Source organism: Phragmites australis, chromosome 12, assembly GCF_958298935.1.
Source record: "Phragmites australis chromosome 12, lpPhrAust1.1, whole genome shotgun sequence".
Lineage (NCBI taxonomy): Eukaryota > Viridiplantae > Streptophyta > Magnoliopsida > Poales > Poaceae > Phragmites > Phragmites australis.
In genome coordinates this window covers 18,453,158-18,474,947 of record NC_084932.1, presented here as the reverse complement: position 1 = coordinate 18,474,947, position 21,790 = coordinate 18,453,158, and the positions used below count along the sequence as shown (strand labels likewise).

Sequence of the window (21,790 nt, the reverse complement as noted above, 5' to 3'; positions counted from 1 at the left end):
CCTTGGTTACAACGGTGGTGCCTTCTATTTAAAGACCCAGAATTACGAGTTCGACTACAACTCTAATCCTAGTCTCACCCAATTACAACTCAAATCTATCTGTAACCTACCATGTATACATATTCCAACAAACTCCACCTTGGCGAATATGCACGCCAACTTGAGTCCGCCATGTGTGAACCTCCGTGTACCTAGACTTGAGCCGTCTATCTCCGCTGCTCATCCTGAACAGTCCAACGAGGATGCCTCGCCGCAAGGAACGTATTCCGCAAATATTGCAGCTCCCACCTCCATGACTTCACCTTTCAGCTTGTATTGATGACCTCTCATCTTCTCACCTATCATCACAGTCTTGCCATCCTACATCACATTCAAGGTCTTCTTATCTGACATCGCCTGATACAACCAACCTTCTTCATGCAGAAATCCAAGCGATATTAGATTCTTCCTAAGTCTCGGCACATGCCGCACACCCTCAAGTAGCACTTCTTGTCCATCATACATCTTCAATTTGATATTGCCGACTCCCATAACACGGTAACCTGTGTCATCTCCCAAGCAAGCAAGACCAAAATCACCTTCAAAGTATGAACAGAACCACTCCTTATTTGATGTAGCATGATATGAACTTGCTGAATCTAATAGCCATGCTTCACCACAAGACTTTTCACTTGATAGCACGAGAAGATCACCATCGCTATCTGAGTCATCTTTCTTGGAAACCACAATATTTACCACGCCCTTCTTCAGTTCTGAACAATCTTTGCTTACATGTCCCCAATCCTTGCATTTATAGCATTATGGCCCCTTCTTCTTCTTTTTCTTGTCAGTCTCCCTGCTTCGATCACCTTTGACAAAAAAAGCATCTCCAGATGAACTCTCATCAGCATTGTTCTTCCTCCTTTGTTCATGAGCAAACAACGCCGCAAAAATATCATCCACTTTGACTACCTCTTTATCATATGTCAGTGTTGTGACCAAGTGCTCATAAGACCTTGGCAAGGAACACAGAAGAATAATCACCTTGTCTTCATCATCAATTGTCACCTCCACCTTTACAAGATCAGCGATAACTTGATTAAAGACGTTTACGTGCTTAGCAAGATCTGACCCCTCCTGCATCTTCAGCCCATACAATTTTTGCTTCAGATACAGCTTTCGAGTCAATGTCTTGGACATGAATTGATCATCTAATTTATCCAAATCTTCTTAGGTGATGTTTCATCCATGACATGGTACATGATCTGATGTTGACTTGTAATCCTGCTTAAAAAGAACTTTGGATCTATATGAAGGTTGGAACTTGTAATGTAGATCAGTCATAAAATTTCAATATATACATATAGTGTGTTTCAAAGTAACAGCTATTTTCATAAGCTTTTTCTGTATACTAAAACTGGGCTGTTATATCAATAATCTAGGAAATCAAATAAATTAGTTCAATTAAACTGAAACGGATCATTCCATCACATAAGTTATAAGTAAAGAAAAGATATCTGATCTTGCGTCTATTTATCTAATTTCAGGACTACCTCTCAATCACCTAAAGCAAAGACAAGATCAACGAAGTGAAAAAAAGCAAGGAGAATCCAAAGGTAATAACCCAGAGTGTCCCAATTACACATATTATTTATTTTTTCTAATTTTAACGATATTAATGAAGCAATATATTCTGTCTGTGTGCATTGCGTTTAATAGAATGTCAACAATAAGTATTTCATTCATTGATCTACTACACCGAACGTTGCCAACAAAGATGTTAGCTTCCTGAACCAGTACCCTGTTTGCACGGCTGCAATGGATAACAGAAACTTTACTTAGTGCAGTGATTGAATTTGTCAACTTTTGAATCATGATTGAATTTGACAACTTTACTTACTACATGCCTGCAGAATCTTATTTATATTTAACTACGTGCATGACGAAATTTTCAAATGCATTGCCCTTGCCGAAACTCATGGTGTCAATCATACAAATTACAAAATCATACAATTGTTCTGTGCGCATTTCTTTCCTTTTTTGTATATCTTCAATCATTTGATTCTTATAATTATAGGTTGCACCTAGATTTAAATTCATGATCAAATTGCCAAATCAAAGGTCCTGTCCTGCACACATTTTTCTTCCTACTTGTAAATCTGAAATCATACAAACCGAGCTAAACAGCTGGACCGGGCCAAACAGCTAGACTGGGATTCCATTCGAGTGCACCCTAGACCATCACTACCGGATTTCGAGACTGCCTAAAAACACTCGGCAACGTGTTTGCCGAGTGTAACACTCGGCATACCACTGTCCGCATATACAGTGCCGGCAAACCACTGTTTGCCGAGTGTTTTATATCGCGCACTCGGCAAAGAGCCAAATACGACACTCGGCAAAAAAAAGTGACCTAACGGTGCCAAGGCGTTAACGGCCTCTTTGCCGAGTGTCTCAGGGATACACTTGGCAAACACGAGGACACTTTACCGAGTGTCCGTGGAATACACTCGGCAAATCACGGCACGTTTGCCGAGTGTATTGGAGGGTACTCGGCAAAGTGAGCATAGAATAGCGCCCAAATAGCACAGTTTGGCGACACGTGCCACTCTTTGCCGAGTGTATTGGAGCACACTCGGCAAACTGGCATCCAAAATGCCAGATTGAACAGCCTTGCGACACGTGTCCGGTTTGCCGAGTGTAACACTCGGCATAGCCTTGTTTGCCGAGTGTAACACTCGGCAAACTGTTATTTACCAGATCAACAATTGATCCATACCAGATTCAAAACTGTCGCTGCAATTCAAAACAATTTATACATACTTCACAGATTACCACCTTCACATAAACATCGCATATTACACAAACATCACATAAACCGTCGCATCACATATGCCACAAACATCACATAAACTGTTGCATAAACATCGCAAGTGACACAAACATCACAAATTATCATGACAAGATAGCAAAACATAGTCCAAACAAAAAGAAAATGTTGCAGGCCGTATCAGACTCCACACTTGATTACCACCTTAACCTGCATCAATCAAGGAGCAGAAACACTAAGTAAGAAGTATGCATTTGAAAGTAAACAGAAATGCTAAGTATGGATATGGGGTTACAAAAGTAAGTTTTCAAAGTGAGAAGAACAAACCAAAGTGAGGTGGAGTACCAAAGTGCGAACCTCCAGCTCTAGGCGTATTCGATCCCTCTGATGGATACTGCACAAAGGAGGAGATAGTTAGCACAACACTCTATGATTGTAGGAATGGCAATAATGGTGATTACAAGGTTATAAACTAACTCACAGGAGTGTGTGGAGCCTGTGGAGCAAGTGGACGAGAAGGGGTTGGTATCGGTGGCGGAGTTTGACCCATTGCAACATAAAGGGGCGTCATCATCGCATACCACTAGGATCGTTCTGCCGCCATCCTCTCCTCGAACGATCTCTCTAATTCGTGCCGGAGCCTCCTTTCTTCATCCAGCTGGGCCTACAGTATGTCATCGCAATCTCATCATCGTTCCAATGCAAAGCATGTAAAGATCGTGGAGGATGAATGAAACAGAAGTAACCTGGATTTCGTTCATCGCAATCCGTGTAGGCTCTGGGCGAGGGCGTATACCCGGACCTGAGCTCGTGCTCTGAGCTCTAAGCTGAGAGAGAGAGGGAGTGGTGGCCGTATCGAGTGTGCCGTCGCCAATCCAGAACCGGCCATGTTTCTTGCCTCCTCCTGCCCTCATAACCACTTCCCCATCAAGATCATGCTCGCTCGGATCAAAGTCTGGGCCGTGGACCTCCTTTGCCATCGATGTGTATCCATCCAGGCGAGCCTTGACGTTCTCGTTGGCGTACGCTGAGGCCGGGTCATTCAGGTCATAAGCAACCCCGTGCATCGCCTTTGACTTATGGGCCAAAGCATAAGCCTTGAACTGGGAGAGAGGCTGACCATCATTTTTTGCCGACTGCAACAGAAAAGCAATAACATTCATAAAGGGGACGCCCGCACAGAAATTAAGGAGAACTGAGCTTGGGAACAACAGATGCTATTGCATACCCATCTAGCCGCGAAACAAGTCAGGCTGAGGTTGCCTTGATGGTGTGGCGCGCCAGGCATCAACAATCGTCTTTCCCGGCAAGCATTGTGACTCTCCTCCCACTCGGGAGCGCACCACTTGTCCACGATCACCGTCCAGCACAGAAGGTCTCCGGCGCACCACCCCGGAGGCACCTAAATAATCAAGTACATGATATATAAGAAGAAGAAATTAAGTGTTAGTAATCTAAGGAATAATAAGCTTTAATGTACTTTACCTGCAGGTACTGCTCCCGGGTCAGTATATGGTCCTAGCGTCTTTTTTTGTCACCTTCGCTCCAAGGTGTTCCACGTGAAATTTGATCACGGCCTGGACGCGCGCCTCATAATGCATATCCTTAACAAGCTTCTTGGCAACTTTGTCGACGACAGCAGCTGCCCTAGCCTCCAAGCCCGGCTCGCATCTAAAAAAATCCTGCATATAGACGCGACGGATCCAGTCATTAGTTAAATAATTTCCATGCGATTAGTATTGACTAATGTAGTGCGAACGAAACTTACCCACAGCTCGGCCTTCACCCGCTCGGCTCTATTGGGAAACACCCTTCCCTCCCGGTCACGAGCGTCCGGCGCGGCTGCATAGTGGGCCCATGTGTATGCCGACTCGGTTACTCCGCCCAAAGTAACCATGCCAGGGAACTTCTCCTTGATCAAAAGTCCAAGGATGCCGTTTACATGGCGTGAGTGGTCACCCTCTCCAATCCTCAGCCAGTTCCTGCACAAGTGTAAAGGCAATTTATTAGTATGTGTTGAAATATTGAAGATACAAAGGCAAAATAATAGTGAGAGTAGAGAGAGCCATTTACTTCTCTCCATCTGGTCGAATGAGCGGGCGTCTAGCCATTGGCATCGGTCGCCTCGGGAGGCTAGAAGGACCACGTAGCCACACACGAGAAGAAGTAGAGCTAGAGCTACCCCCTGGTCAACCTGCTCCTCCTCTACCTGCTCCTCCTCATCCCCAGACTGAGTCGCAGCCATAGGTATAGGCGAGTCAGACTCAGACTCAGCCGCACCTAGAGGCGACTCAGTCTCCTCCTCAACAGCAGGTATAGAAGCACCTCCTCCACCCCTGCCTCCGCCTCTCGGCCTTCCTGGAGGTCTTCCCCGGGGTCTCTTTCCGGACCCGTCACCTGCATCCGTGGCTTTCCCCGTCGCCTTTTTGTATAGCAACGTTAACTTCCTCATACCGCCCACCATGCTATGAGAACGAGTAAACCAATTAGTACAGATGTTACAACTTGATGTAAATAAATGAAGCATACTAATAAAAAACATGCTATGAGAAAGAATAAATCATACAGTTATTAGAAATAATCATCATCATCGGGATCAGCTAGATCATAAGTCTCATCATCACTATCACGCGTGTTGAAATAATCATCCTGATGCTCAGGAGGAGGAATGCCGTCATCACTGTCATTGCCTAAATGTAACCGCTCAAGTAATTCCAAGTCCCTCGCATTCTCAACCTCGCCTTCTTCGTCCTCGTCAGCACCAGTTTCATTGTCTACTTCCATGCCCTGAGCTTCCGTCAAGTCGATCTCAAAATTCCCTACGAGCCCATCTTCTTGAAAGAATTCTCCATCATATGTGTTGGGGTCTATGTTGTAATCTTCATTGTTTGGGACTGGTAGTTTACCATGTGGCGGTACCTTGTACACAACATCCCAACCCTTAAGACGCTCAACGGTTTTGCACGGGTATGAGAGATAATAAACTTGCGTGGCCTGTTGAGCCACAATATAGACATCATCTCCTGGTAAGACGGTTAATTGTCGAATTTCGACTAGCCCAAGATTAGGGGTCCGTCTCACTACTTCTGGATCAAACCAATGGAATTTGAATATGACGGGATTCAGAGGTTTGCTCCCATCAAAATTTAGTTCGTATATTTCTTCAATTCTTCCGTAGTACTCAGCCCCATCTAAGCCTAGAGTAAAACTCCGGTATTTGTTGTTCTACGATTGGGCCGACTCTGCTCGTGGCTTGCTGTGTGGAAGCGATATCCATTCACGTCGTAAGCCTTAAATGACCTGACCCTATAGGCACAACCATCAGCAACTTGTCTCAAGTCGGCACTCATAGACTCGTCGGTTGTTCCCTACAAGTTTAAGCGGGATAGCTTGGTGTATTAGTCGCGTGTAAGAAATGAAATCAAGTTAGAAATGAAATCAAGTTGGTGTAATAGCCAAGTTAGAAAGTACTTTCTGTTTGAACCAAGAAATGAAATCGGGCATGTCATTTCCCACACCATCTCTAAGAAGGGCCGAAGCTTCCTCGAGGATAGGTTCCCTTGATTCATGCCAGAATTGCTCATTGAATTCCCTATAGCAATGAGAAGAAGCGGAGTTGGACACAAACTTTTGACTAGTTGAGAAATAATGTATTGAGCACTTACTGCATGTACGGCTCCACTTCGGATAGGTTGGTCAAGACATACAACATAATAGTGCGCCACTCTTCATGTTGCAAGGTCTTGTTAGTCGCACCACTTGCACTGCCAAGTTGCCCTCTAAAGATGCTAAGCTTTGATTCATCTTCGGGGTTTCCAGCATTGTAACGAGGGGTGGATTACGCACACTGGAAAGATTGTCAGCATAGTATTTTGTTGTGAAGTTTGACACCTCCTCCAGGATGTATGCCTCGGCTATGGATGCTTCAATTTTGCATTTATTTTTACATTTATTTCGAAGAATCTTTTGGAATCTCTCAATTGAGTAGCACCAACGGCCCTGCACGGGCCCCCCCCCCCCCATTCGTGCCTCATACGGGAGGTGCAAAATCATATATTGCATCGGATTAAAGAAGCCGGGTGGAAAGATCTTCTCCAACTTGCAGAGCAACACAGGCGCCAGTCTTTCCATGTCTGCTACCACGGTATGAGATAACTCTTTAGCACAAAGCTTGCGGAAGAAATTGCTCAACTCCGCAAGCACTAGCCAAACATCCTCGGGGACATAGCCTCGAATCATCACCGGTAGTAGCCGCTCAAGCCATATGTGATAGTCATGACTCTTGAGCCCGTTGATTCGCAAAGTAGCTAAATTCACTCCCCTCTTCAGATTCGCTGCATACCCATCAGGGAACATCAAGGTTTGGAACCACTCAAGTACTTCCCTCCTTTGGGCCCTTGTAAGAACGAAATTGGCCTTTGGCTTCGTCCACGATTTCCCGCCTCTGGGAGGAGCCATGTCTAGCTTTGGTCTATTGCATAATCTCGTTTGATCGACTCTAGCCTTAACGTTATCCTTCGTCTTCTCAGGAATGTCCATGATTGTGCCAAAAATGGCCTCAGTGACATTCTTTTCAGTGTGCATTACATCAATGTTATGTGGAAGAAGGAGATCATCGAAGTAGGGGAGATTCCATAAGCATGGCTTGTGAGTCCAGGCATGTTGCTCACCATATCCCAGAAATCCATCTCCTTGGGCATTGGCCTCGAGAGCATCTAACTGAGCACGAACCGCGGCACCGGTCATCTTAGGTGGTGCTGAGCCTTCGGCAACTACATCTTTCGTAAAGTTCTGCACGTCTTGTCTGAATGGATGGTCAAGAGGAAGGAATTGTCGATGCTTGTCGAAGGAAGAATATTTGCCACCCTTTGTCAACCAAATGAACATCAGAGCCGCCCTGCATACTAGGCATGGGAACTTCCCATGCACACACCAGCCACAGAATATCCCATACGCCGGTAGATCATGCAGGGAGTACTGGTACCAAACATGCATTTTGAAGTTTGTCTTTGTAGCTCGGTCGTATGTCCAGACCCCATCCTCCCAAGCACGGACCAAATCATCCATCAGCGGCTCCATGTACACACTCATATTCTTCCCCGGGTATTCAGGCCCCGGAATTATAAGCGACAAGAATATGTTCTGTCGTTGAAAGATGACGCCGGGGGGGGGGAGATTGAGGGGAATAACAAACATGGGCCAACAGCTGTATGAGGCACAAGTCATACCATATGGATTGAACCCATCAGTTGCGAGCGCAATTCGTACATTACGAGCCTCTAGAGCTTTTTCACGATGAATCAGATCGAACCTCTTCCATGCTTCACCATCCGATGGATGTACCAGCTTGTCAGGATTGTATCGATGCCCATCTTTGTGCCATGTCATTTGTTTAGCAGATTCCACAGTCATATACAGCCGTTGGATTCTCGGTACGAATGGAAGATACCGAAGGATCTTCACGGGGATTGCGAGCTGCCTCTTCTGACCATCACCAGAGTCTACCTCAAGATACCTAGAGGAATTGCACTTCACACAGTACTTTGCGTCCGCGTGTTCTTTCCTAAATAAGATGCATCCCTTTGGACAAGAATGTATCTGCTCATATGGCATCTTAAGTGCACGGAGGACTTTCTTCGACTCGTACATGCTCTTTGGCAGAATGTGACCTTCCGGGAGAAGGCTACCAACAACTGTCAGCATTGCATCGAAGGTTTCTCAGCTGCAGCTAAACTGGGACTTGATAGCCATTAGGCGTCCGATGGCATCCAGTTGAGAAACCTTGGAATGCCCGTGAAGGGGTTGCTGCGCCGTAGACAACATATCATAAAAGGCCTTTGCGGTTGACTCCGGCACTTCCTCCATACGTGCTTCATTAAAATGTGCGTCATGAAAGTCATCTAGCATGTCTCCGACCCTGACATCATAGTTGTTGGTGCGTTGACGCACCACCTCCTCTCTGGCACGTTCGGATTCACCATGGTAGGTCCACCGGGTATAGTGTGGCATAAACCCATTCTTACAAAGGTGTTGACCCATGACCTCCTTTGTTTGTTGACGCGCGTTTGCACAAATACTGCAGGGGCACCAAGTTCCACGAGGTCCCTTAGGCCTAGCAAATGCTAATTCCAAGAATGCATCGGTCTTCTGGATCCATTCATCAGTCAAAAAACCCTGACTAGAGCGGCCAGTGTACATCCACTCACGATCATCCATCCTCTAACATATTGGGAAACATACACATATAATATTTTTTATTCAGCAAGTAATATAAAAATCAATTTCATCTACCTATACAATTAATTATTTCCATCAAATATTTGTGTTTTACCATAAAAGGGAATCGGCATGCATCAAACTATCTAATAGGTAAAGATAGGTCCTAATCCCACCCGACGATGTGTAGATTGGGCCGTTTCCATGCTCTACTCCGATCCGAGATAGAATTTCGGCAGCACCTCCCCGCTGTTCTCTAAATACACGTCTCGGCAACAAAGCCAAGAGAATGTGTATCCGGAGAACAACGGGGAGACACTGCCGAAACTCTGTCTCGGATCGGAGTAGAGCATTGAAACGAACCCAATCTACACATCCTCGGGCTGTCCAAAAAATATGGACAATTTGAAACAGTTACGGTTATAGATATGCAAAGACTTGCATATTTATAACCATAACTCTTTCAAACGGCAGACGTATAGGTTACGCGACATGCACATCCTAAAGCCTAAATTAGCCAAAATTCAAAATTTCAGTGGCACCTCCTTTGTAATAAATAGCAAAACTGGCATAACAACACAGGCATACCAACACAACAACACAGGCATGACAAATATGGATGATACAACCATCTAAAGACTAATTAGAGGACAACCCAGACTGAAATATGAATCAACTTTCACAACCCATTCCCCGGATAGTATTGCCACGAGGACCCCATATGATCTACTTCATGTGCTACCAGCAACACATGCTCACAATTACATGAGTCACATATGAAGTCACAGTTAATGGATCGTCCTGAGTTCAGAATATTTACTTTACTCAAGGGCAGGGCTGAAAAGTTCGTAGATATATAGACTCTTCATCATGCAGAAGTATTTGTGCTCAAGCTTCCTACTAGTTTAATTATTTGTCTTGCAATAAATAAGTGATTAGGTTAGTATCTCCTCTCCTTACGAAAGAAACAGAATCTCGGATGAATCTGACCTCATATCCATGGGTGTTGGATTCTTGCAAGGAACCAGTGCTTTGGCTGCTCGCTAAACGTACGCTAAGTGCTCAGTCCACACATAACCTTATACCTGGGCGTCGGAGGGGGGCGGCGCGGGGTGGCGCTGGCCGGCGCGGGGGAGGCGGCGTCGGGCAGCGCGCGGCGGCTGCGGCGGAGGGCCGAGGCGGCGGCGGAGGGGGGGCGGGGGCGCTTCCGGCGGTGACGGTGCGGGCCGAGGCGGCGGAGGAGGGGGGGCGGCGACGCAGGCGGCGGAGGGGAGCAGGGGCGCGGCAGCAGCGGGCCGAGGCAGCGGCGGAGGGGCGCGGGGGCGCTGGCGACGGCGGAGGCGGGGGGCCGAGGCCGCGGCGGCGGCGGCGGAGGGGGGGCGGCGGCGCTGGCGGCCGAGGGGGGGCGGCGGCGCTGGCGGCGGAGGGGCGCGGGCCGAGGCGGCGGCGCTGGCGACGGATGGGTGTGGGGGTGCTGGCGGCGGAGGGGCGCGGCGGCGGAGGTGGGGCGGCGGCGCTGGCGGCGGAGGGGCGCGGGCCGAGGCAGCGGCGGACGGGCGCGGGCCAAGGCGGCGACGCTGGCGGCGGAGGGGCGCGGGCCGAGGCGGCGGCGGCCCGCAGGGGCGGCGATGGACGGGGGGTGGGGGCTGGCCGAGGCGGCGGCGGCAGGAGGGGAGTCGCGCGCGGGACAGTTTTCGATCTATCCCCGCGCGCGGGGTGGGGAAACCCTATATTCGCTGCATTGCCGAGTGTCTACTTTGCCGATTGTCAAATCTAGAACACTCGGCGAACAACTTGTTTGCCGAGTGTGAGCGCAAGACACTCGGCAAACAACTGGTTTGCCGAGTGGAAAAGAAAGACACTTGGCAAACATCTGATTTTTTTTTTACTACATATTCACTTAATGAATTAGAAATAGCAAACGGACCCAGAAAAATGCCAAATTTTAACATCGAATATACTATGTTGTATGCTGAGTGTAGAAAAAGTTTCAAGGTCAAACGACGATTCAAACATCACTTTGGGTTCAAACCTGATCCGTTCCCTCTCGAAACCACGATTCTTCCTCGGAGTTGCTTCGGTTTCTAAGCATCGTACGTGACAACTTTTGTGAAACCTTCTCAATTTTTTATCTCAGCCTCTACGTATCATATCATGACACTATGGCAAGTCTCATGTTTTTCTGACTTCGTTTGCTTTTTTTAGAATTAAAAAACCAATAACCTACATGTTGCTAGTCGAGTGTTGCCGCCCAGATGTTTCAAATTTCTTTTCATTTCTTGGGTAAGGCCTAAAAATAGACTCAACAACATGAATATGATTTTTGTACCCATTTTTGTTCATTATTTCATGTACTTGCAGATCAAATTTGACTTATATCCATTAAAAGCCTAGAAATGCACTTAATGAATTAAAAATAGCAAACTGACCCAGAAAAATGCTAAATTTTAACATCGAATATGCTATGTTGTATGTTGAGTGTAGAAAAAGTTTCAAGGTCAAACGACGATTCAAACGTCACTTCGGGTTCAAACCTGATCCGTTCCCTCTCGAAACCACGATTCTTCCTCGGAGATGCTTCGGTTTCTAAGCATCGTATGTGACAACTTTTGCGAAACCTTCTCAATTTTTTATCTCAGCCTCTACGTATCATATCATGACACTATGGAAAGTCTCATATTTTTCTACCCATTTTTGTTCGTTATTTTATGTACTTGCAGATCAAATTTGACTTATATCCATCAAATAATTTCTTATGAAAAAGAGTTGTCCATAAAGTTAGATTTCGATGGAACATAGCAAACATGTTATCCATCCAAGAATCGCCAAATGAAGTCGCTTTTTTGTTCCACCACTTCTCACTATGCTACCAGCTACCTCCTCTGATGCACTTAACGATGAACCAAGCAAAACCCATAGATCAGAAGGGCAGCTTGGTGTGTCAAGCTGATCTGCTTTTGCTTCTTCCACTTGGCAAGCATTGAAAATTCCTTCTTTGTCTGGATGACAGCTGGAATGATAGTATATAGCAGAGAAATTCCTTTTTTAAGCCAAGGAAGAAGAATTGTCATTCTCCTTCAGAGCACAACTGATTCCAAGGGCCGCTCCCAGGAGTCCACATCTGCTGCATCTCAATCTTGAAGCACGACTGAATTCTAACTCCAAGTTCATAACAATATCATCCTTAAACCATACTGTAGTAGTACCGGAATCGATGTGTGGCGGCTTTTGGTTGGTTGTTATTACGAGAAAGAAAAGAGAATAAAAGGAAACCAAAAAGAAAACAAAGAAAAAAAATCTTTTACCGAGTGCTTCATATCGGGCACTCGGCAAACATTTATGTTTGCCGAGTGTCCATTAGACAACACTTGGCAAAGGGGCGACTCGTCGTCAGCCGCCGAACGGAGGGACACGTGGCGCGTTGTTTGCCGAGTGCCCGAATTCGCCGAGTGTTTTTTCTCTATTTTGCCGAGTGCTGTTGTTTGCCGAGTGTTTGTTGAGGTATTTACCGAGTGCTTAGTTGTTTGCCGAGTGCTTTAGTCGGACACTCGGCGTAGGTGGTTGTTTACCGAGTGCCTGATATAATGCATTCGGCATACACGTAGGTACTCGGCATACACATAGTTTCAGGTAGTGCATATTCCAGTTCTCACATGTAAATTGGCCATAAAAACAATTAGACAATACATAGCGGAATTTCTGCTAGCAAATTACAAAACTACCACACTGACTACTATCTTATGACCATGGTTCACGTTACCGACCGGAGGTCGGTTACCGACCTCCGGCGGTAACCGAAAAACCGCGGTAACCGCGATTACCGGTCAAAAATTCAAAAAAAATCGGAGAAAATTCATTCGGTAAATTTTAAATATTTGCGAAAAAATCATGTTTTTGCCCTCTCGGTAACCGAGCGGTTTGGGTCGGTTACCGAGCGGTTTGGGTCGGTTACCGAGCGATTTTCTCGCATTTTTGATTCGGTCGATTACCGAGCGGTTTGGTTCGGTAACCGCTCGGTTTTCTCGATTTATCGAGCGGTTTTATCGAATTTCAGCGCAGTTCAACAAAAAACCTAAAAAAGGGTTCAATCTTGTAAAATCAATAACTAATTCATCCGAGCTTCAAATCAAGTGAAACAAATTTTTTTGGCTTCCTTGTAACATGATCTACATGATAAAAGTATTTATACTCATAAAAAAGTTCAAAATTTTCTGTGAGAAATTTTATTTGTTAAACCAAGGTAAATGCATAGTTTACTCTTTGCTAATCCAAAAATCATGAAACTAATTTTGTTAGTCTTCTTACATGATCCTATATCTTTTAAAAATATATGAACTCATGAATTAGTTATTGTAACATGCATGATTGTGTAAATGTGTTGCGACTAGATTAATTCATAACTGACCCATCACACCTTAAAAATTAGTGAAACCACTTTCATTAGCTTATTTATATTATGATTTACGTAGAAAAAATAATAGTAGACATGAAAAAATTAATTACAGTGATGTTTCTTAACATATTCACTTTATGCTTGTGAACTTTGTAAAAATCATAGAGAATTTAATAAAACTCTAAATAAAGTGAAATCAATTTTAAAGGTTCTCTTAAAATACGTTTTATACAAGAAAAATATGTGTTTGCATGTTACACTTTTCCTTAACGTGAGTTAATAATTGAAACGCACGCTTCAATTTTTTTCAAACTTTCTCCCTATAGAATATGATGCAAACGATATTATTTTTGAAATTTTTTTCACAGAAGTTCTTAGAATTGTGTCTAGTTTTTTTTAAGATTTTTTTTGAATTTGTTTTAAATTTTTTTATTTTTTCGAATTTTTTGAATTCAAATTTCGGTTACCGAGCGGTTTTTGAAATCGGACCGGACCGGGAAGGTCGGTAACCGCGATTTTTGAACGGTTACCGACGGTTTTTGAACCCTGCTTATGACACCAGTTTCAGCTATCTAGCTCCTCAAGTGTCATCGTCCTACTACATTAATTTGGTTGATAGTACCCGTACACAGTCCCCGAGGCCTCAGATCCAAAGAAAATATTATACAGGTTAGAGCAAAAAAAATGACAATATGTCCAAGTACAGAATATTCCCTGGAATCCCAGACGCTAAAAATTGAAGTTATAACCTAAAGATACAAACTAAACCACTTGAATTTCGCTATTTCAGGAGAAATATTTTCATAAATTAATATTAACGTGATTCAAACAATAATTGCAAACAGCATATGAGTATACATGCTTTTTCTACAACTCTTCCCAAAACAATAATAACCTTATTTGATAGTAGTAAATGAAACTAAACAGAATATGACTATACTTGCAGGGTTATTCTATGTACGCTGAAATACCACCAGATGCAATGCCGCTGCTTGAGCCTCGACTGAAAGAAGGAAAAAATAGTTCTCATGAGGAAGATAACAGTTGAAAGAGCACAACCTGGATTCAAAGTGGTCCGAAATCCTTATATGATCAGGGTGAATAGGAGAACTGAAATAGCTGAAGTGCATAATCTGCCTCCTGAGTTTCCAAAATACACTTTCTCTCTTACAATATTTCCAGATTTATATCAGCACACGAACAAAACTGATCAATTTCTTGGTATGCACATATTTATAATATGTTCTCAAGTTTCAACAAAATTCCTTAATTTGATCTCTTATATAATCCCTCCTCATTTGCAGATATCATAGGCCAGATCACTTATGTTTCCAATGCAGCAAGAGTGTTAACCAGTCAAGGGGAATTACAGACAAAAAAGGATTATCAACCTACAGGATCTTAGGTTAATAGGCTTCTCATAATTACATGCATCCTACTTTCAAGTATAATTGCAGGCATCCTAAAGTTTGTGATACTGTTACAGTGGCAACAGATTTGAACTCTCGCTTTGGGGAGCAAGAGCATTGGAATTCAATGGAGAATCAGTTTATCAAATTGGACAAAAAAAACACATTATAGCTATCTTTCTTGGGACTTCCATGAAGTCATACAGTGGCGGGCCTCCTTTCTTAAACGGAACTTCAACTTGCTGTTGGTGCATAAATTTAGATGAAATCGATAAAATCACTTCTTTTTACAGAAGGTAATAAGTACAAATATATCTTCTTCTTCTCCTCTTTTCATATACTTTCCTGAGAGCTGTTTTATGGAGTATACTACAGTATAACGTATCATGTTCAATTAAAAGAAATAGTCTTCAAGATTAATTTCACTTTTTCCCTTGCACTGTTGTAGTTTGAGCAATACAGATGTTTCTTTGTGCACAATTTTGTAGCCCTGCTGATTCAGCAATTTTCCACATTTCAAAATATAAGACATATCTTTGACATTTTTCAAGTCATTTGATTACAATATCAGTTATACAAGGTTATGAAATTATCTCAAACGGTGTTCTCATCTATCACTATCGCTTTGCTGCTCTCATAGACTGGATACTGTATTAAGCCATTTCGTGCAACCACATGTCTTGAATAGGCAAGAATTGATCTCACGCCTTATTAGCTGAGATCGGTACCCACCTTGGAGGTAGGAGTGCAACGAGAACTTAGGAAAAGACTCAGAACTATGCGCAGTATGAGGTATGGCTGGTAACATTGAAAAGGGTCGGATTCGAGCCATGATTAACCCAATGCTCCTAAGCCCTTGTTTGTCCCGTGGGTGGATCACGTAGCAACATGCTGGATGGGTACAAGGTCTCGGTATGATTCGCTCCTTCGATTGCAACAGTTAGAGACTGAGCATATCGTGTGTCTAAAGTTGTACCTCTTTGCAAAGTGTAAATCTATTCGAATAGTCATGTCCGTGGGTATGGACATGCAAAGTTATATGTCACAATGATTAGTTTGGTGGTGTGTGTATTTCTTGTTGTGTGAGTGGGTGGTGTGTTCGTGTTTTTGGAAAAGCCTGCCATTGAAACTGGTTGGACTAGGCTTCAATCAACTTAATCGTGCTACCATCAATCATAAAAATGGGGAGATTGAAAGTGCATCTAAACCCCTTATGTGGGTTTTGGCTAATTAATGACAAACAATTAAGAGACTAATTGGTTTGCTGAAGTTATTGAAGTCTTTTTGGAGAAGTTAAACGACGTTGGTATACCTCTAAAAATTGGAGAAGCGGCATGTAGTTACTCAATAGGCTTTAATTTATTTTTATTTTGAATTTGAGTTTAAGATAGTCGTACTATCAAGAGTGATGCGTGTTAATAGTCTTGAAGGTGTCTCAGTGCTCGAAGTATCTTTTTAGAACCGAAATTTGAGAGACACAATCACCCACGGACACCGGGAAAAAGGCTTATGTTGTCTGAGCCTGGAGTCTCCAGGTTAGCCCGGATACTCCAGACTCTGATCAATAGGTCGGAGTCTCCGGGTGACACTCTAGCAGAGAGTCTCGGTTTGAGCTTGAGAGCTCAACCCGGAGTCTCCGGGTTAGCCGAATACTCCGGAGTCTAGTATGTGGCCGGAGTCTCCAGGTGAGACTCCGAGCCAGAGTCTCGGGTAGGCTTTAAGTGTTTAACTCGGAGTCTCTGGGTTGGTCCGGTTACTCCGAGTTCTGGTGTTTCTGGACCCTTCGGGTAGGCTTTGAATAGTGGTTTTGCATGTGTGCCTAAGTGTTACCCGGAGTCTTTGAGTGAACCCGGATACTCCGGGTCAGTACAAAATGCACAATAACAGCTAGTTTTTTGAAGTGGGCTATAAATACCCCTCACCCCCTACTTCATTTGCTGCTGAATAACTCGTGGACAAACTCATTCAAAGCCATTCAATAACCCTCCTAACTCATCTAGAGCTTTGATTCTTACAAGATTTGGAGATTAGGGTTTGGAAAGTGAGATTGAGTGCTAGATAGCTAAAATCTATTCTTGACCACTTGAGGTCATCGCCAAAATTTTGATTCGCGTTCTTTACTCTTAGATCTTTGAGTTCTTAGACGGCAAGGTGTCACCCAGAGAGCACCCAAGCATGTGGAGTGTCCCAGGAAGTTTGTATTACCTATTGATTTTAGTAATAACTCTATCTTGATCTTTGTAGTCATTTGGGTGAGGAAAGAGTTGAGAGAGACCCGGCTCTTTGTGAGCTCCTCAACGGAGACGTAGGCACTTATTTGTGAGGTGGCTGAACTTCGAGAACAAATCTTTGTTTCCTTTACTTTATTGCACATTTACTTGTTCTAGTTGATTTTTGTGGATTTTTCCGATCTTCTTGCTTGTGTTCGTGTGACTACAAGTTGTTGCTGATAAGGTCTTTATGCATCTCTTAGAATCTATAGTAACTTATAGACTTAATTAAATTTGCTCAAAAGTTCATAAATTTCGATCTCCTGCTTCATCTGGATTATCCGGGTAAGCCCGGAGTATCTGGGTTCTGTATAACCCGGAGTCTCCGGATTGACCCGGAGTATCTAGACTCAGTAATCCGCTGTAAAGTTTTAAATTTCAGGAAACACCTACTCACCCCCCCCCCCAGGCGACATCACGTACATTTCAGTGTGTGAGTCAGTGCACGCTAGACCTTACGTCGTTCACAGAAAAAGTAAGTGGTTGGGTAACAGCTGGATTTGTATCTCTAGCCTATAAATACCCCCTCACTCGGTCTCACTTTGATCTCTTGCAACCCTAAGGAGCGTATATACTCTGTGTGTCATCAAGAAGCAAGAGAGTGTACTTAAATGATTTGCAAAGTCCCCAATTAAAAGATTAAGAATATTATTAGTACTTAGAGAGTAGCAAGTGTGCATCTAACTATAATTTAGGCTTAATCTTGGTCAAGTGAAGTTATTGGCTTGTTACTCTTGGTGGTTGGCAACACCTAGCTGATCTTAGGTGATTGGAGTTGTCTCAGTGAGCTCTTGAAGTCCTTGTGAGAGCATGGGGAAGTGTGATGTACTTAGTTTGATGTCTGCCAATCTGGAGATGGAGAAGTGACAATTATGAGGGAGCACTTGAGTCTTGATGACTCAAGCGGGAACGATATCCTTGGTGAATACTCTAACAATGACTAGAGGAAAGTGCCAACTCCTCGATATCTTGGAAAAAATCGGTGTCATCTTGTCCATCTTTATACTTTCTCGCATTTACTTTGAGCATTTACATTCTCGCAAGCTTTAATTCTGTAATTTACTTATTGCCTTTGTTTGCTTGTTTTGTTGCCTTGCTCTAGCTTGTTTGTGTAGTTGCATTATATTTTATCTAGGATAAGGTTGCTACTTCTTTTAGTTTTTGGTAGAAGTATAGAGTCCAATTTACCTTCCTCCTCTTAAGCCATTCGATCCTTTCAAAAAGTTCCACCCAACCTCAGGGTAGGGCACCAATGTAGGACATGCAGGTGGTGGCGGGTGGATGCAAAACCCAACCCATCCCGCTCCATATAGATCTCTAAATAAGAAGTACATCTGCAAATACGTTAAAAAGGTCAAAATGCCTTGTTATTGTAGCAAATATGGACAATAAAAGCAGTCAATTTTTGACATATCAAGCTCACACATTATGGAAATTGAATATCAAGTCAAGCTCACAGACCTGCAATATGATAGAGACACCATCCATAAGGAAAATAACTCTCCCTGTTCATCAAAAAGGAAAATATATAAGTCCCATGACTGGGAAATAGCAAGTGGTGTGGGAGATCTTACATTGCCAAACAAAATCTCAACAAAGTGATGGATGATTTGAAGACTTTCCAGTTCGTTGTCAGCAGGATCAGTGCACATGCAGAAGTAAAGGCTTGCATATCTGCAGATGGCGCATTGGTTATAGGAATAGATTATGTAGTAATATCGCAGTATTTCATTTCAAATGGATAAAATCTGCAGGTGCTTTATCTTTCACTCCTTACTAATAATCAAAATTGAAATTCCATAATTAGCATTCGGTAGAGCTATATTTAGTATCGTCGGTGAAACCTCAAAGAATAGATATATGCTAAGAATTGGCAACTCTAAGAAAATACTATTTATTATGTATATGAATATTTGATAGAAATCTCATATTTGATATCTAGTTAGAATATGAAAAAATTGTGCTATTTTTCACTTCTATTACTAAAAGGACAAAGCAGATAAAATAAATTAACACCTTAAACCTTGCAATGTATCTGGTATTTGGCATTTTTCAGATTAAGAAAAAAAATGCAATCCCCACTCCTAAGTGGCACCGTCACCAATCTGGTACTGCAACATTCAAAGTTCGGATAACCCATGGACAAACAAGTAAATCTACCAGTGAAAGATTGAAATTCAGTTCTTATTACATTGGTGAAAGACAAAATGAAATTGGTTTGGTTCCTGAGAATACCACATCTTATATAGTTACATGACCCGCTTTTATTTGCATAAGCATTTACCAGGCCATAGAAGTAAATTGCCGCAAGGTACTCCCTTTTGCAAAAGCTTCATTTCCTTGTAACTTCGCATCAGCCACATGTTCTTCCACAGGAACTGCATCCTAAACACAATACATAATGACATGATAAATGTTACATTTGACAAAATTGACCTACTGCAAGCTTGGCTGATAGAGCAGTGTTCGCAAGAAACCACTTACACTTCAAATGTTCTTGTGGTGCTACCTATCAAATATAAGTTTTATGAGAACCAAATAAGTACTTTCTCCATTCAAATATAGTATGCGTATTTTTTTCTCGGTTTTAAAAGTTAGAGTTTGATTAAGATTTTCTCATAAAATATAATATTTATATTTGAACGAAGAGAGTATCTGTTTATGCTACTATAATGTTTTAATGTTTTAATGTGTACAAATAGAATTAGAGCACTTATTTTCAAGAAATGTAGTGCAAATAAAAATTTATAACCTGCCTCCTAAAACTGTAAAGAAAATTTATCCTTAGAAATTATGTGTATAAGTATATATATTTCTATGATCAACTTTGTAAACATTCTGCTTCGTACAACATGAGTACAATGACTGTTATTCATCATCATCATCATTAAGTCTCGTTGTTATTCATCAAGATAGCTAGCTATATTGATTACATGCCCGCTCTACAATTGTCAATACAAATAATTAAAGCTAAATGAAGTGCTCATCGACGAGACCCAATATAATCCCGGACATACAGTCGTTTTGCTGTCGCCAGCTCGTCTCTGCTTCTTAGTTGATACCTCGTTTCCATCGACGGAGCAGCATCAGTGCCGCTTGGCCTGGCCCGTCGTTATTACTGGCCGGATCCATCACGGCTCGCCGGAGGCAGCTATATAATCATCATCAATCAATGGGCAAGGCAGATTCCATCCATTCCACCGCCGTCCAATCCGGTCCGCAACGTCCTCATATGTACACTAACCAACAATAAAGTAGATCCACCGCTGAGATCATCACGCCGGAGATGCCACCACCACCACCGTGCTTGCAATTGTTTCCTCTTTCTGCACATCCGCCGCAGCCGCCGCCTCCTCCTCTTCGGCGTCCCACAGGAAGCTCGCGTACGATCCCAGGACGTAGCTGCGCAATCAAACCAACATGCACCGCTCAACATGGATCGAGCAACAGGACAGGTACTCCATTAATCAGTTGCTCAAGTTAGCCAGCAGCCGGCGAATACCATAGCCACATAGTACTCACCAGTCATCGGGCGCGGCCTGAACGGCGCGCTCGAAGTAGGCCGCGGCGCGTTCCTTCTCCTGGTGCGCTTCCCAGATGACGCGGCCGTAGAGGCTCAGCAGGTCCGCGTCGCCGGGGCACACTAGCAGCGCGCGCGCGTAGCACCCCTCGGCGCCCGTCAGGTCGCCTTCCACCTCGTGCAGGTACTTGCCGTAGTTGCGCAGCAGCAGCGAGTTCTCCGGATCCACCTGCAGCACCCGCCGGTAGTACTCCCCAATGTCACAGCCGCTGTCTTGGCCGCCGCCGCCGCCTCTGTCGCCACCGCTGCCTCCTTGGCCGCCGCCGTTCCTGCCGGCGCCATTGAGGAGGCGGTCAAAGCCCCCTGGCGCCTTCTCCTGATCTTCCTCGTAGGCCTCGAGGATGGCCGGGATGGGGGAGTGGCGGAGAACGGCAGCGGATCTTACGAAGGAGGCGAGGTCGGCGTCGGACCTGGCGCGGCGGAGCGGGAGGGCGCGGGGCGAGGCTGCAGCGGCGGCAGAAAGCCCGCACAGTTGGGGGGATGGGAACCTGGCGGTGCGGGAGCGGCGTAGGCGGGCGGTGAGGGAGACGGAGCGGGTCAGGGTCGAAGTGGCTGCGGCGGCTTCCATGGTGTCGCTGGGGCGGTGCCGGTGACGGATTGGCTGGCTTCTCCTCTCTCCCTCTTTTAATTTATAGCCAGAAGAGGAAGAGGAAGGCGAAGGCGTGTGATGGTGTGACGGTTTCGGCGACTTTCGGGCGGGTCAGGTCATGTGGGACGGCGAGTGAGCAGGAAGAGACTAGAGGAGGAGCACGTGAAGCGGGAGGACACATGTTGAGGCCGCCGTGAAGTCGCTCGCGCGGCCGTGCGGTGCATCATGGATGCTGCACATGGTATTGGGCTGGGGCGCTGGGCCGCTGCTGGTTTCCTCGGCGAAAAAAGACCCCCCGATTCCGAACCCAGCTGTTGAGCCGCTACCGGTTTCCGAAGGAATGGGAAAGGTATGGGCCAGCCGGCCGGGGTAAAACACCACCATGGTGCAGGTAGTAGGACATCACGGGAAAGTTAAACAAAAAGTGCGTTGGTTCGTAACTAATCGAAAGAAAACAATTTGTATGGAGATCGATAAGCTCTTAGAAACAAGTTTTATTCGAGAAATATAGTACCTAGAGTGAC

The 21,790-nt window shown here is 44.3% G+C and overlaps 1 protein-coding gene and 1 long non-coding RNA gene across 2 annotated transcripts; one reads left to right on the top strand and one right to left on the bottom strand.

Moving 5' to 3' along the window:
* The first annotated feature begins 1,435 nt into the window (after positions 1-1,435).
* On the top strand, positions 1,436-15,436 carry LOC133886199 (uncharacterized). The gene is made up of 4 exons (XR_009903368.1): positions 1,436-1,595; positions 14,365-14,639; positions 14,723-14,823; positions 14,905-15,436. It is a non-coding gene; the product is annotated as an uncharacterized LOC133886199 (long non-coding RNA).
* A 4,503-nt stretch (positions 15,437-19,939) lies between these two features.
* On the bottom strand, positions 19,940-21,408 carry LOC133886083 (uncharacterized). The gene is made up of 2 exons (XM_062325809.1): positions 20,620-21,408; positions 19,940-20,499 (listed from the first exon to the last, which is right to left on the bottom strand). Exons 1-2 carry the CDS (start codon positions 21,243-21,245, stop codon positions 20,373-20,375), a joined length of 753 nt encoding a protein of 250 aa, XP_062181793.1. The 5' UTR covers positions 21,246-21,408; the 3' UTR covers positions 19,940-20,372.
* Positions 21,409-21,790: the final 382 nt, after the last annotated feature.

Bases quoted from the DNA above. Each gene is read 5' to 3' on its own strand.
- LOC133886083 (XM_062325809.1), bottom strand. From the start codon at position 21,245: ATGGAAGCCGCCGCAGCCACTTCGACCCTGACCCGCTCCGTCTCCCTC. The intron at 20,500-20,619 runs GTGAGTACTATG...TTGATTGCGCAG, and splicing joins CAGGCCGCGCCCGATGACTG to CTACGTCCTGGGATCGTACG.